Source organism: Stegostoma tigrinum, chromosome 37 (genome assembly GCF_030684315.1).
Source record: "Stegostoma tigrinum isolate sSteTig4 chromosome 37, sSteTig4.hap1, whole genome shotgun sequence".
In the NCBI taxonomy this organism is placed as follows: Eukaryota; Metazoa; Chordata; class Chondrichthyes; order Orectolobiformes; family Stegostomatidae; genus Stegostoma; species Stegostoma tigrinum.
In genome coordinates, this window is record NC_081390.1 from 8357609 (window position 1) to 8372797 (window position 15189).

General features: G+C 43.1%; 2 protein-coding genes across 4 annotated transcripts in view; one reads left to right on the plus strand and one right to left on the minus strand.

The window, feature by feature from the left end:
* Positions 1-3079, minus strand: part of LOC125467506 (progestin and adipoQ receptor family member 3-like) — a 51502-nt gene extending 48423 nt beyond the window's left edge. For all 3 annotated transcript variants that reach the window (XM_048563456.2, XM_048563457.2, XM_048563455.2), the window contains exon 1: positions 2950-3079. The gene's annotated coding sequence lies outside the window, so the exon portion shown is untranslated. The remainder of the gene's footprint in view (positions 1-2949) is intronic.
* A 163-nt stretch (positions 3080-3242) lies between these two features.
* Positions 3243-15189, plus strand: part of LOC125467509 (NFU1 iron-sulfur cluster scaffold homolog, mitochondrial-like) — a 34849-nt gene continuing 22902 nt past the window's right edge. Inside the window, exons 1-2 of the mRNA XM_048563460.2 lie at positions 3243-3335; positions 13926-14035. Of these exons, the coding sequence (XP_048419417.2) occupies positions 3268-3335; positions 13926-14035 (178 nt within the window). The 5' untranslated portion in view covers positions 3243-3267. The remainder of the gene's footprint in view (positions 3336-13925; positions 14036-15189) is intronic.

Below are 15189 nucleotides of genomic sequence, written 5' to 3' on the forward strand. Positions count from 1 at the left end.
AATGCAGTAGACTAGATTCTGGGAAGTGCACGTGAGTGTCACTTCAACTGGAAGGTATGTTTGGGCCCTTGGGTACTGGGGAGGGAGGAGGTAAATGGGCAGGTGTTGCACCTTTACCGGTTACAAGGGAAGGTGCTGTAGGGCTGTGGGCAAGTGTTGGGGGTGAGGGAAGTGTGGACCAGGGTGTCCCAGAGGGAACGGTCTCTGCGGAAGTCTGACAAGGGAGGGTGCAGTAGTTTTGTAAATGCTACACAGGATCCTTTGCCCTGCACAGTGGATTGTGGTGGGAAAATTCCGAGAATGATTTAATTATATCATCTCAGTTATCTGGCAGTCATTGTCCTGAGTATGTTGACCAATGAGGGAAAATCGGGTACTTCTCAGCATTGGTGTCTTGACGTGGACTTGGGAGAATCTAGTCCAGGGTAGTCAGGAGCTGCATTTGGTGAAAGGGTGAATTAGCCTTTATTTAGAAATGTAGCCTTTCACAAGAGTTATCCCTTACAGAGAAAACAAGGACCACAAAATAAAGGTGAAAGCAAGTAATGGCTATGGGTCAGGGCTTTCTAATGTTGGAGGTTATTCCTTCACATCGAGTCCCCCAAGCTGAGATTGGTCACTTCCAAGGCACTATTAACCACTGTGAAGCTCTGAATGAATTATAACAACTCAATCCCAATAAAACAGACAGCCCTCTCTCATGTCTCCCTCCTCCCGAACCACAGTTCACATCTAAAGAATTGGAACAATTCACAAGCATCAAAACATGGTCACAGAGGCAACGGTTGTGGGAAGCACCAAAGGCCTCTGAACATTTTACAACAATTTTTTTAAAAAGCTGCAAAATCTCACTATGTCAGGCAGCATCTATAGAGACAAAGAACTAATGTTTCAGGCTGATAATTCTGATGGAGAGTCTTTGCTCTGAAATTTTCTGCTGTTCACAGGTGCTGATTTTTTTCTAGGCTTGGTTTGTTCTTAGTTCAGAATTCCAACATCCACTATATTTTGTTTTTGTCCTCATACAATGAATTTGATTATCTGCCAAATTCCGTCTTCTCTAATGGAATACAATTAAGATTTGTAAAACCATTGGAGTAAACCAAACCCTTTCTCCTTAAACACTTGTCAGAAATTACAGAAATCACACGAACATCATGTTCTCAAAGCACTAAATCTCACAATTCAAATAATTGTCTAGTAGGAAACGTGCAAAGTTTTTTTTTAAATACACATTTCAGGATAAGACAAAATATAATCTTTAGAAGTAAATCGAGTGGAAGAAATCCAGTTATTTGCTGACAACTTTTTTTCTGACCTTGAGGAAATCTCACCAAGTTGCCAAGATAACAGAGGGTGATCAGGAAGCTGCCAATCTAGATAAAGTTCCAAAAGTTATCCTCTACTTGACCCCAGAGCTTAATTTGCTCCATCTCCACAAATACCACCCGAATTGTTGCAGAAGAAGCCAGATTAGTTAAACTGCTCAAGAATGACAGAGGTAGAAAACCAGGGGTTGAGCAAAACCGCCAAAGAGCATTACTGGCACTTACAGCACCTTGTCAGAAGCTTAGTGCTGCAGCCGAATGAACACAGCGGGCCAAGCGGCATCAGAGGAGTAGGAAGGCCGACATTTCGGGCCTAGAACCTTCTTCAGAAATGGGGGAGGGAAAGGGGTTCTGAAATAAATAGGGAGACGGGGGAGGCAGATAGAAGATGGATAGAGGAGAAGATAGGTGAAGGGGGTCTAGGCCCGAAATGTCAGCTTTCCTGCTCCTCTGATGCTGCTTGGCCTGCTGCATTCATCCAGCTCTACACCTTGTTATCTCAGATTCTCCAGCATCTGCAGTTCCTACTATCTCTGCAGCAGCAGAATGCCTATTTGATTACTTACACACCAAGTGTGGTTAGTTCTTAAACTGCTTTTGTGCCGCAGCCAGTCATTTTTGTTACAGGATCTACCTGCCTGCCTACTTGAACAATCTTACTTGTTTCACCTTTGACATGCACTGGCTTAGGCAAGATTTAAGCAAGTGGAATGCACATGCCTTAAATAAAACCACAACAGATCTTGTATAGCTGAAATCAAGTGTACACATAAATAAATTAAATCCAAATCAATACACTGTATTCTCACATAAGTGATCATCATAGTTGCAATATTTCTAATCAATGCAACTGATCAGAATGGCTGTTCACATATATGAAATTTCAAAAATCAAGCGGCAAATCATCTTTCAAACTTCAAGTCAAATAGAGTTCCATTTGAACTGTACAAGACCAACCAGCCTAGTTTGTGTCATTCACAAATTTGATAGTTATTTCCTCTGGGGATTTATTATCTACGGCGCCTTATTTTAAAATTTAGGAATTGCAAAAGAGAAAAAAAAGCAGCTTCCATCACTTGTTGCAAGGTGGAATATAAATACACCACATTTTAAAGAAAACAAAATTATAATTCTTCAGGAAGCTTTTAGAGAATTTGCATTTTCTGTCGGAGGTAAAGTGATGAAGCTGCCACCTTCATCACTTGCAGGACAGACGTCTCTGACTTTCAATTGGGAAAGTTACGAGATCCATTTTGACGTTACATTTCAAAGATGAAACAGAAGATAAAGTTACAATTTCCCAATGATAACTGGAAGAGATACTTTTCCCAGCCCATGAGAACGAACATTTTGTTGCAAATCTTCTTCACCATCCAACTACTGAATGAATGAATGAGTGGCTGTGAATTAATGAATGGCCAGAGTCAGGCTTTGGAACGCGAGCCGCAGGGCGTCTGTCAATCAAGCGCCCGCGCCGAGCCGCTCCTCAGCATCTCCTTCACTAACCACCCCCAAACACTGCCGTGCAATCACATCACAATCCCGACAACAGCCTTTTAACGCCCAGTTCAGACAATTCCAACAACTCCAACTCGCACGCGTAAAAAGAATCCAGATTTACCACAGGCATTTTGCATTTTCCTCTCCCCTCTCTCTAGCGGTGTGTACTGAAAGCCGCTCCTCATCCTGTTCTGCAAATCAGTCAAAGGTGTCCATGGAAGGGGGCCTCACAGGCTAGCCAGACGTCTCGGATCCGCCTGATTGTTTTAGTCGATTTCTTTATCGGTTTTATTTTATTTTTCCTCAACGGGTGGGATGAGGTTGATTGATTTATTGCGGAGTTGTGTGGTTGCTCGGGTTTTTTAAAATGTAAACGGTGAACGGATCAGGCGGTGGCTCGGGTGCTGGTCAGCGCGGGTCCTAGCATCGGTGCCGAGCAATGGCGGCGCTAGGCAGGCGGCTGTGGCCCCTGCTTTGGCGTTGGAGGCGGCGCTGGCCTGAGAACAGGTAGGTAATAGGCCCATGGCCTCTTTTATATACACATCACCGCAAATACAGCTATTTATGACCACCTTATTGGCTGCCTGAGGAATATGGGTGCTCGTGGAGAGCTGTCAACTGCAGGGAATTTGAAGGATGGTCACTCACCCAAACGGTTGGGGCCTTGTTTATTACTGCTCAGTGTTGGTACACCCTTTCGAACCCCCTCTCCTGTCTTTCTTCCTCTCTCTTACATGTTGGATTTTAAACTGGTGCCTGTCTTTCTCTTGCACTCCTCCTATAGTTTGGAAAACTCTGATCCGTCTACTTTTTGCGGCGTCTCAGACTTTAAAAATCTCTCCTTCATTTTGACCATCTCGAGGCAAGAAAGGTAAAAATGGACACTACAGCTGCTGACAAGATCTTGGGAGTAGGGGATAGGGAGTGCAGATGTGAGATCTGGTGTGGGATGTTGCAAAGTCCGTGGGGGGGTTGTGCCGGTAGGACTTCGCGAGAACCTTGATGAAGAGTCATCTAGACTCAAAACATTAGCTTGCTGTCTCTCTCTCTCTCTCTCTCTCTCTCTGTCTCTCTCTCTGTCTTCATGGATGCTGCCTGAGCAGCTGTGATTTCCAGTACAAATTACAGCATCTGCAGTAGTTTACTCCTACCTTTAGAGGGATTGTGTGAGGTTGACAACACTGTGGGATGTGCTGGTGGGTGCTGACAAGACCTTGAAAGCAGACAGGGAGTCGCTGACAAAGCCATGGGACCAAGGAGAGGGAGGGGAAAATAGGTCTTAAACTCAGGCATGAGATGATTACTGCTGTTGTGTGACTCACCCAAAGTCTGAGACCATCAGCTCTAAAGACCAGTTACACCAGCCCTGAGCCCACAGACATAAAACCTGCAGAGATGGAAGAAATCCAGGACAAAACACAACCAGGGAAAGTGAAAAGCCAAGTTACAGGACCGCCCTAGAAAATCTGAAGCAGTTCATTGTCCTACATATGATGGCCAACTGATGAAAGGATTGACAATCTGAAATGTTTCTCTCTTGTAGAAAGAAGGTTGAGTGGTGACTCAGAGGACTTTAAAATTATTCAGTACTTTGAAAGGGTGATATGCTTCCCTGTGTGGAAAAGCGCATAACTAGAGGACATCAGTAATGAGCAAGCAATTCAATGAGGATTTAAAAGAAACCTCTCCTAGTGAATAGAATAGAAAATAGTGAAAATGTCAGACATACTGAATAATGTATTTAAGGGGAAATCATCAGACTCAGGAATTAGCAAACAAGGAATAGAGCAGCACTTAACAAATATTTTCCCATTGTGACCCCAGTTTAAAGCCTTTAAATTACCATAAGAGCAGAGACCATTGTGTTAGGTGCAGAGGACCATGGTGGTGGAATTGCAATACCTTTTTGAATGATTTGAACTTTGCCCCAGTTGATTTCCACCAATGAAAGAGAATTCTTCTGCTTTCTCCATGTTATGGAAACCCCCTCAGGTATTCAGTAACTTAAAGCAGACTATCACAGCATTGTCACATCACTATCATAGCATACTATCTCCACCTACCCTCATCTTGTTATAACTACAAGAGCAATAATACAGAATCCCCTGTCAGTGGATCGATTAAACCAATATTCTGTGGAACAATAGTGAGGAAATTTTGGAATATTAATTCACATTTCCTTCACAATCTAATTACTGTTAATTTTGTGTTCCTTTAAAGTGGTTCATTAAGCTGATAGTTGCCTGGCCTTTCCATTCAGAATAATGAAATGTGAGGCTGGATGAACACAGCAGGCCCAGCAGCATCTCAGGAGCACAAAAGCTGACGTTTCGGGCCGAGACCCTTCATCAGAGAGGGGGATGGGCTGAGGGGTCTGGAATAAATGGGGAGAGAGGGGGAGGCGGACCGAAGATGGAGAGAAAAGAAGATGGGTGGGGAGGTAGGGAGGGGATAGGTCAGTCCAGGGAAGATGGACAGGTCAAGGAGGTGGGATGAGGTTAGTAGGTAGGAGATGGAGGTGCGGCTTGGGGTGGGAGGAAGGGATGGGTGAGAGGAAGAACAAGTTAGGGAGGCAGAGACAGGTTGGACTGGTTTTGGGATGCAGTGGGTGGAGGAGAAGAGCTGGGCTGGTTGTGTGGTGCAGTGGGGGGAGGGGATGAACTGGACTGGTTTTGGGATGCGGTGGGGGAAGGGGAGATTTTGAAGTTGGTGAAGTCCACATTGATACCATTGGGCTGCAGGGTTCCCAAGCGGAATATGAGTTGCTGTTCCTGCAACCTTTGGGTGGCATCATTGTGGCACTGCAGGAGGCCCATGATGGACATGTCATCGAAAGAATGGGACGGGGAGTGGAAATGGTTTGCGACTGGGAGGTGCAGTTGTTTATTGCAAACCGAGCAGAGGTGTTCTGCAAAGCGGTCCCCAAGCCTCCGCTTGGTTTCCCCAATGTAGAGGAAGCCGCACTGGGTACAGTGGATGCAGTATACCACATTGGCAGATGTGCAGGTGCACCTCTGCTTAATGTGGAAAGTCATCTTGGGGCCTGGGATAGGGGTGAGGGAGGTGGTGTGGGGGCAAGTGTAGCATTTCCTGCGGTTGCAGGGGAAGGTGTCGGGTGTGGTGGGGTTGGAGGGCAGTGTGGAGCGAACAAGGGAGTCACGGAGAGAGTGGTCTCTCCGGAAAGCAGACAGGGGTGGGGATGGAAAAATGTCTTGGGTGGTGGGGTCGGATTGTAGATGGCGGAAGTGATGGAGGATGATGCGTTGTATCCGGAGGTTGGTGGGTGGTGTGTGAGAACGAGGGGGATCCCCTTTGGGCGGTTGTGGCGGGGGCGGGGTGTGAGGGATGTGTTGCGGGAAATGCGGGAGACACGATCAAGGGCGTCCTCGACCACTGTGGGGGGAAAGTTGCAGTCCTTGAAGAACCTGGACATCTGGGATGTGCGGGAGTGGAATGCCTCATCGTGAGAGCAGATGTGGCGGAGGCAGAGAAATTGGGAATAGGGAATGGAATTTTTGCAGGAGGGTGGGTGGGAGGAGGTGTATTCTAGGTAGCTGTGAGAGTCGGTGGGCTTGAAATGGACATCAGTTACAAGCTGGTTGCCTGAGATGGAGACTGAGAGATCCAGGAAGGTGAGGGAAGTGCTGGAGATGGCCCAGGTGAACTGAAGGTTGGGGTGGAAGGTGTTGGTGAATTGGATGAACTGTTTGAGCTCCTCTGGGGAGCAAGAGGCGGCGCCGATACAGTCATCAATGTAGCGGAGGAAGAGGTGGGGTTTGGGGCCTGTGTAGGTGCGGAAGAGGGACTGTTCCACGTAACCTACAAAGAGGCAGGCATAGCTGGGGCCCATGCGGGTGCCCATGGCCACTTCCTTAGTCTGTAGGAAGTGGGAGGAATCGAAAGAAGTTGTTGAGGGTGAGGACGAGTTCGGCTAGGCGGATGAGGGTGTCGGTGGAGGGGGACTGGTCGGGCCTGCGGGACAGGAAGAAGCGGAGGCCCTTGAGGCCATCTGCGTGCGGAATGCAGGTGTATAGGGACTGGACGTCCATGGTGAAAATGAGGTGTTGGGGGCCAGGGAATTGGAAGTCCTGGAGGAGGTGGAGGGCGTGGGTGGTGTCACGGAGGTAGGTGGGGAGTTCCTGGACCAAAGGGGAGAAAATGGAGTCCAGATAGGTGGAGATGAGTTCGGTGGGGCAGGAGCAGGCTGAGACCTCACTTTCCATTCAGAACCCTCTTTTTCTGAGTACGTGCTTCCAGCAAATTCTAACACAGAGAACAAAGTGAATGGGCAAAGCCAAATGCCATTTGATGCCTTGACACAGGAAACCCTGTACTCTTAAGTCATTGAAGGTGGCTTGTAAATCACTAGTCTTGTTCCGCTCGTTTTGGTTTACACCTGTTACCATTGAGAAATATGGTCCATGACCATTTGAGACCCACTTCCTTCTTTGCCAATCAACAAGATACCAATAAGACATTAAGAAGTGGGAGTTGTGGGGTATTTGGCCCCTAACATTTGATATGCCATTCAATAAAATCATCACTGATCTGAATGAGGCCTTGTCTTCACTTTCCTGTCTGCCTATAACCCTGACTTCTTTATCAGTCCCGAACCTGTCTAAGTCAGCATTGAATATTTTTTATAACTAAGTCTCCAGTGTTGCCTATGAAAGTGAATTCCAAAGACTGAAGTCCCTCTGACCGAACAAATTTATTCTAATCTGCCTTAAAAGGGAAACTCCTTATTTTTAAACCATTTGGTTTTCCAGATACCTCTCAGAGAGCAACATCCTCAACAATCACCTTTATCAAGCCCCTTTAAAATCTTGTATGTTTCAATAAAATCGCCTCTCATTCTTCTGAATTCAAATGATTGCAAACCTAATCTGTTAAATCTTTCTTCATAAGATAACTACTGCTTCCTAGGAATCAGTCTAGTCATCCTCAGCAATTATATCTCTTGTTACAAATATGAAGTTTGTGAGATTATTACATCTTGTGACTATCCCTCTATAATGGAGGACTGAAGGGTGTTCTGAATTCTGCCTGCCAACAAGATTGTGTTATTAAAGGTTACAGGAGACTGGGCTTAGGGAGCAGTTGTCTCACTGTGAGTAAGGTTTGACATAGCTGGCCTGACTACTGTTCAGAAGTGTGACTATGTTGTTGGTGATGAACTGTTAGCCTCCAAGTCACAGGAAGGTGTTAGGAATATCAGGAGTGTATGTGGTTATACTGAAACTGTTTATTAAATGTAAGACAGGATGGAATTGGAGCTCTAACAAACGGCTAATTAACCTTTCTAAACCAAAACAAATTCTGAAAAATCTCAGCAGATCTGGCAGCATCTGTAGACAGAAAGCAGAATCAGCATTTCAGGTCCAGTGATCCTACATCAGAACAAGTAGTAGCTCAGAAATATAGAAATGCTGAAAGCACGGGGTAGAGATGAGGAACAAAGGAGTGAGAGGATAGATGGAGGCAGAGACCAGAGGGAGAAAGAAACAGTTGTGGAAACAAAGGGATGGATAATGGTAGCCCAGCGAAGGAGAAAAGCTGATAATGCGAACTCTAAGTAGATAAAAATGGGTTAGCTGTGCTGAAAGCACTCCATGTGATGACAAGGCCCAGGATGGGAGAGAGGTGTTAAAGGACATGGAAGAAGGTGTTCGCATCTAAATCGTTGAGCTTAATATTGTGTCCTGAAGGCTGCAGGATCTCCTAGTGGAAGATGAGATGTTGTTCTTTCAGCTTGCACTGAGCCTCGCTGGAGCACTGCAGTAGACTGGAGACAGAAACATCAGTCAAGGAAGACGGTGGTGGAACTCTGGACCTGAAATGTCAACTCTGCTTTCTCCATCTCTACCAGACCTGCTGAGTTTCTCCAGCAATTTCTGTTTCAGATTTCCAGCATCCACTCTTCTTATTTTTATTGAAATAACATTTCTGCTTTAATACAAGACTCATGATTCATGTTGCCGTGGAGAGAGGAGCAGCCCATCCATATTGTTGTAGTGTCAGATGACAGGACTTTTCTTCACATACACCTGAAGCCCTCAAATAGGTCAATGTACAAGAATCTGAGAGAGAAAAGGAACAGAAATTACAGCAGCTAGAATCTTTAATTCACTATGTTGAATATGGGAAGTCTCAATTAGATTGTGATGTTTTAAGTGAGGCTAGAGGATTTGCCTAGCTTTGGTGAGAGAGAAGGCTCCAGGATAACCCTCAATGTGAAAGTCTGTTCCAGGATTATAGAAGATTTGGAAAAGGAAAAGGGAAACAAGCCATTGGGAGCTGAGGGTAGTTTTAAACTTGTTCTTGAAGAATGAAGTGTTCACTTAAAGGACAGAATAAAATATAACTTGGAGATATTTGTACATTTTAAACATTAATATGGGCATTTTCTTTATCATATAGAGCATGAATTGTCTACTAAATAGCATTTAGACCAGGTTGGTTTTAGTTTATTGTCATGAAAGACTTACAGCTTGCATTCTTGTCAAGTGATTCTTCCAGTCAGTCAGTAGAAATCTGAGCATCTTTCCAAAAGTATCAGTTTCTGTGGGAATCCACATTAAATGAAGAGACAAAAACTGTACACGGTACTATAGATATCATCTCAGCAAACTCCTGCACAGTTGTGGTAAGCCATTCCTACTTTTATTGTGCATGCCCCTTGCACTTAAGGCCACCATGCTCCATTTGCCTTGCTAATTACTTGCTTTCTTTGCATGCTAACCTTTTGTGATTTATATATGAGCAGCCCCTCTGTACTGCATCATTCTGCAGTTATGTGTCCATTTGGATAATCTGCTTTTTATTCTTCCTTTCAAACTAATCAACCTCTTATTTTTTCATGTATATCCTTTATTCATTAAATGGATGAGGACATCACTGGCTCGGCAGTGTTTATTGTCCATCCCTAATTGCCCAGGGTGCAGTTCAAAGTCAACCACATTGCTGTGGGTCTAGAGTCACGTAGGCCAGACTAGGTAAGGATAGCTGTTTCTTTCCCTAAAGGACATCAGTGAACAAGATGGGTTTTTCCAGACAATCAACAATGGATTCATGGTTGTCATTAAATTCTTAGTTCCAGATATTTTGTTGAATTCAAGTTCCACCATCTGCCATGGCAGGATTCGAACCTGGGTCCCTGGAATGTTATCCGGGTACTCTGGATTACCAGCTCATTGACAATACCACTAGGCAATTGTCTCTGTGTCTGTGTGTGTGTGTATATATTTCCATATATTCAGCTGATATATTTTTACTGACTCACTTAACCATCCATATCACTTTGCACAGTACTTTGAATTTCTTTTTAACACCTTTCTTTAACGATAGGGGTATCATCAGTAAATTATTGAGTTTGTTCAGAAAAGTACGAGGCCCACTTTGACAACTGTGTCCTTGGTCTCCAACAGTGGTCTTAATAAAACTGAACAAAGCTACAGACATTGCACCTTAATTTTGTAATAAGCAGTTTACAACCTTCCCAACGCAATGTTGAGTTAAACAATTTCAGATCGTCACCTTTTCGGTTGGTGGCTATAATAATTGTGTTGTTGCCATTTATACGTCCTTTAGGCCTATCTTTTATTTATTTACTTACATGACTACTAACTCTTTCGGCCATGCATTCTTTGTCATTTAATCTGTTTTGCTTTCCAACCTCTTAAAGATATTCCCATTTTGCATTTCTAGCCCATTTCCCTGCCTGTTAAATTGCTTAAGATCTGTTTTATCTCTAATTCACATCTTCCCAAAGTAGGGTTGCTGACATTTTGGGGTCATGACCTCCAAGTCAGCAATGGCTGCAGCAGAACTTTGACTGAATTATAACAGTTGTACGTATTACCGAACCTGCTGGATTCAGGGAGTGTTCCAACAGATAGCAAAACTGCTCATATGATACCATGATCAAGAAGGAAGGAATAGAGAAAATGGTAAATTAATAGCTGGTCAGCTTAACTCTGTTGTTAATGCAAGTCCATTAGTAAGGAAGATCTAGTAAGACACTTAGGAAAGTTTAACACAGTCAAACAGAATCAACACAGCTTTGTGAAAAGGAAATTGTGTTTGACAAATTTGCTTGAGATCTTTGAGAACATAAACAAAGAGTTGATAAAGGGGAACCAGTAGAAGTAGGATGTTTAGATTTCCAGAAGGCTACAATAAGATGCCACATGAAATGTTTTTGCACAAGATAGGAACTCACAGTATTGGTGATAATGTATTGGCGATAATGTATTGGCATAGATTAAGGATTGGTTAACACACAGAAAATAGTGTGTCAGGTTTAACAGATCTTTTTCAGGTTGGAAAAATGTAAACAGAATGCCACCAGGGTCAGTGCTAGGGCATCGGTTATCTACCATCTATAGCAATAAATTAGCAGGGGTCAGCATAATGATCGAAATTTGTTGACAAATGAAAAAAATTGGGGTGAAGATGTGAGGAATCTGCAAAGGTGACGTAGATAAATTGAGTGAGTGGCTTTAAACTTGGCAAATGGAATTTAATTTGGAAAAGTGTGAGGTCATGTACTTTGATAAGAAAAATCAAAAGGCACACTATTGTTTAAATGGAGAAAGATCCAAAAAAAGTGCAGCACAATGAGATATGGGTTTGCTTGTATATGAAACACAAAAGTTTAGTGTGTAGATGCAGCAGATAAATAAGAAGGCAATGGACATTTAGCATTTACTGCTAAGGGGGAGGTGCAGGTGGAATTTAAAAAAGGAAAGACTTTTTGCAACTGTGCAGGGTATTGGTGAGGCCTGGAGCACTGCATATAGTTTGGACCCTAAATTTAAGAAAAGATATACTGGAATTGGAGGCAGTTCAGAAGAGACTCACTCGGCCTATTGCTGGGATAAGGAGTTGACTTATCAATAATGGCTAAACAAGTTTGGCCTTTATTCGTCCGTGTTTAGAAGAATGAAAGGTGATCTTATTGAAATGTACAAGATCTAAAGGGCCTTTACATGTTAGATTTTAAGAATATGCTTTGACTAGTAGGGAGTCTTGAACAAGGGGTCGTAGTCACAGAATAAGGGACACTCTTTTAAAAACAAATTTCTATCGCTAAGGCTAGGAAATGTCTACCCAGAAAGTTTTGGAATCTTGATCACTGAAAGTATTTAAAGAGGAAGTAGATCGATTTTTGAAATGTTGAGGAGCTAGCATGAAAGAAGAGTTGAGGCCAGGGGCAGAACAGCCATGATCTTGTTGAATGGCTTACTCCTGCCCTATTTCATGTTCTTATTCATAGGGTAATGTCACTGGCATCAGTTTACCCTGCTTGGTTACGTACATTTAATAAAATATCAGTACCTGTGAATTAAGATCATGCAAGGCCTACAGACAATGCATGTAGGTGAAGTAATAGTTTTGTCACATTACAGTAAGGCACAATCCATGCTATGCTATTGCTGTAGATTTTATCAGGCTCTGAGAAATTATAGAACTAAAGCCTTTAACAATGAGAGTCTGCCTTTTAGCCTATATTACCAACATTTAGCAGATTAATTTAGTTTCACCAGTTGATTTTTCACAGCTCCCCTGTTCTCTTATGAAAGAGAAAATACAATTTAATGAGACTGGAAGTGAGGGAGGGGGTGTTGCTCTTGCCGGATGAGAGTCTGAAAGCCAAGTATGCAGCTCCAGACATAAATCTGCATAATTTTGTTGAAGGACTGTGCAGGTAGAATTACATAGAAATTGAATTTTCAGTAGTGTGTTTCTGTCTGATCCTTCACTCTAGTTAACTATTTAGGTGACCCAGTGTTGACTAAATTGGGGAAGATCTTGCGCACGGTGGCTCACTGGTTAGCACTGCAGGCTCACAGCTCCAGGGACCCGGGTTCGATTCCACCCTCGGGCGACTGTGTGGAGTTTGCACATTCTTCCCATGGCTGCGTAGGTTTCCTCCAGGTGCTCCGGTTTCCTACCACAGTCCAAAGATGTGCTGGCTAGGTGAATTGGCCGTGCTAAATTGTCTGTAGTGTTCAGGGGTGTGTGGGTTGTAGGGGGATGGGTTTGGGTAGGATGCTCCAAGAGTCGGTGTGGATTTGTTGGGCTGAAGGGCCTGTATCCTCACTGTAGGCATTCTATGATTCTATGAAAGATAATAGGGGAAGTTGCATTAAATTTTAATTTTTGCCCATAGAACATTGTGTTGATATTGTGACCAGGGTTTCCCTGCAGTGTAATGGTATATGTATAACCTTTTTACACTATATCCACTTGAGAAAATTCTAAGCAATGCACCTCGTTGCTTTTGTCCTTCCCCAGAATCTGCATTAAAGGAATTTGTATATTAAAACATTAGAATGCTGCTCGCTTGTTTATAGAATCACTTGTACTAACAGCAACAATTTAAATTTAATTGATATATCACAGAAGAAATATGCTGACCCAGAAACTAAATTAGTTTGGCACAAATGTGACTCACTGTTTCTCATAGGCGCTGAGAGATGGGGTAAACTTAAGTGACAATATTGTGTTTTCCGGAACTATTCTTCCTTTTGTTGGTTTTTTGGGTAACTTATTATATGATGTGGTGTAGTGCTCCTTATGCCGTCTCTTCTGGAATGTCATAAACTGAAAACATCTATAGGGAGTCTGAGTAAGTTTTTACAAGGCCAAAGTTATAGATATTTGCTTTCATTTCAAATCGTTCCAACAAGTAAATGTAAGGAAATAGTTCCCTGATAGTTAAATACAACTTAAATGTATGTTATCTATTAAAACCAAACCCACAAGAAAGACTTGCGTTTATGCTACACCTTCCATAACTGCCGCATTTCCCAGAACACTGCTCAGTCGCTGATGTACTTTTTGAATCAGTTACTGTTGTAATAGAGCGAACTGCATTAAATAGTAGTAATGAAAGTGCATCTGTCAACAATTGCAACATCTCTTGCCCTCTTACTGCTTCCTATCCCCACCATAATCAGTAAATTTTGATCCTGAGCTCTTTGTACAACAATGTACTAAGCAGCTTGGAGGCATAGCCTAGTATTTGGACAGCAGTTATGTTAAGTTGAATGTATGGTTCACAGTTTTGTTTGGCTTGCTTTTAAATTTTAGACTATTCTCCACCACCACCCGGAGATACATTCATCCTTCCTTGTGTTCAACTTCAAGATGTGTAGAAAAAACAGTGTTTGTGATTCCATCTGGACCATCGTTTGCCACGGGTATGTATGCCATTCATTGACAGCAGGCACTACTGCAGAGTGTTTGCTGATCTGTGCTGAAATAACTTGCACTCGCCAATAATGAGGCATTAGTTGGCTGTGAGATTATCAATGGTGGATGCATAGACCAAACACAAAAGCTTGCATTTGTATACATACCCTCCACAAGCCCAGGATATGCCAAGCAATTTTCAACCAATAAAGTTTTTTTTTCAGATGTCAGAAATACAGTCACCATCTTATGCACAGGAAGATCCCACAAATTGCAATGGCATGATGACCAGGTAATCTGTGACTGTGTTTCTGGGTGATAAATGTTGGCTGGACCACAGGTGATAAACCCTCTGTTCTGGTTTGAAATGGTGCCATGGAATCTTTTATGTCAACTTACAAGCATCAATGGGAGCTTGATCGAATGGGCTATCTAAAGTCAGGATCTTCTGGCTCTAGCACTCACTGAATATGGGACTAGAATGTCAGCTTGATTTTTATGCTCATACACTGGAGTGGGTCTTGAGTTCAATGGCTTCTGACTCAAAGGGGAGTGGTATGGAGGTATTGTCTAATGAGCAAAGATTTAAACGGGTTGGGACTCCACTCACTGGAGTTTAGAAGAACAAGAGGTGATCTTATTGAAATATGTGGTATGCTGAAGGAGCATGACAGGGTGATGAGTTTAAAACCAGGGGACATAATCACACTGTAAGGGGCAGGCCACTTAAGAACGGATTGAGATAAGGTTCTTCACTCAGCATTGGTGAACCTCTGGCATTCTCTAGCCCAGATAGTTGTGGCATGTCAAAGACAGAAATCAATAGGTTTTTGCAGACTAATGGCATAAGGTATGTGGAAACAGTAATGCAGTGGCATTCAAATAGATGATCAGCCGTGATCTAATTGAATGGCACAGGAAGCTCAAAAGGCTAAATGGCTTTGGCCTGTTCCCATAAAGCTGCTATTACCTCAGCGGTTACATCAGTTGTTTCCCATCATCCCTATTAGGCTGCATTTTTCCCCTCTGTGTTACTATGGCATTCTGTCTATACAACAGCGAACACTATTAATCCACTATTCCTTACCTCAACAAGCCAATGTGTGGACTGCCATATGACATATTGCATTATCAATCTTCCATCAGCTTTCAATTTGGCATA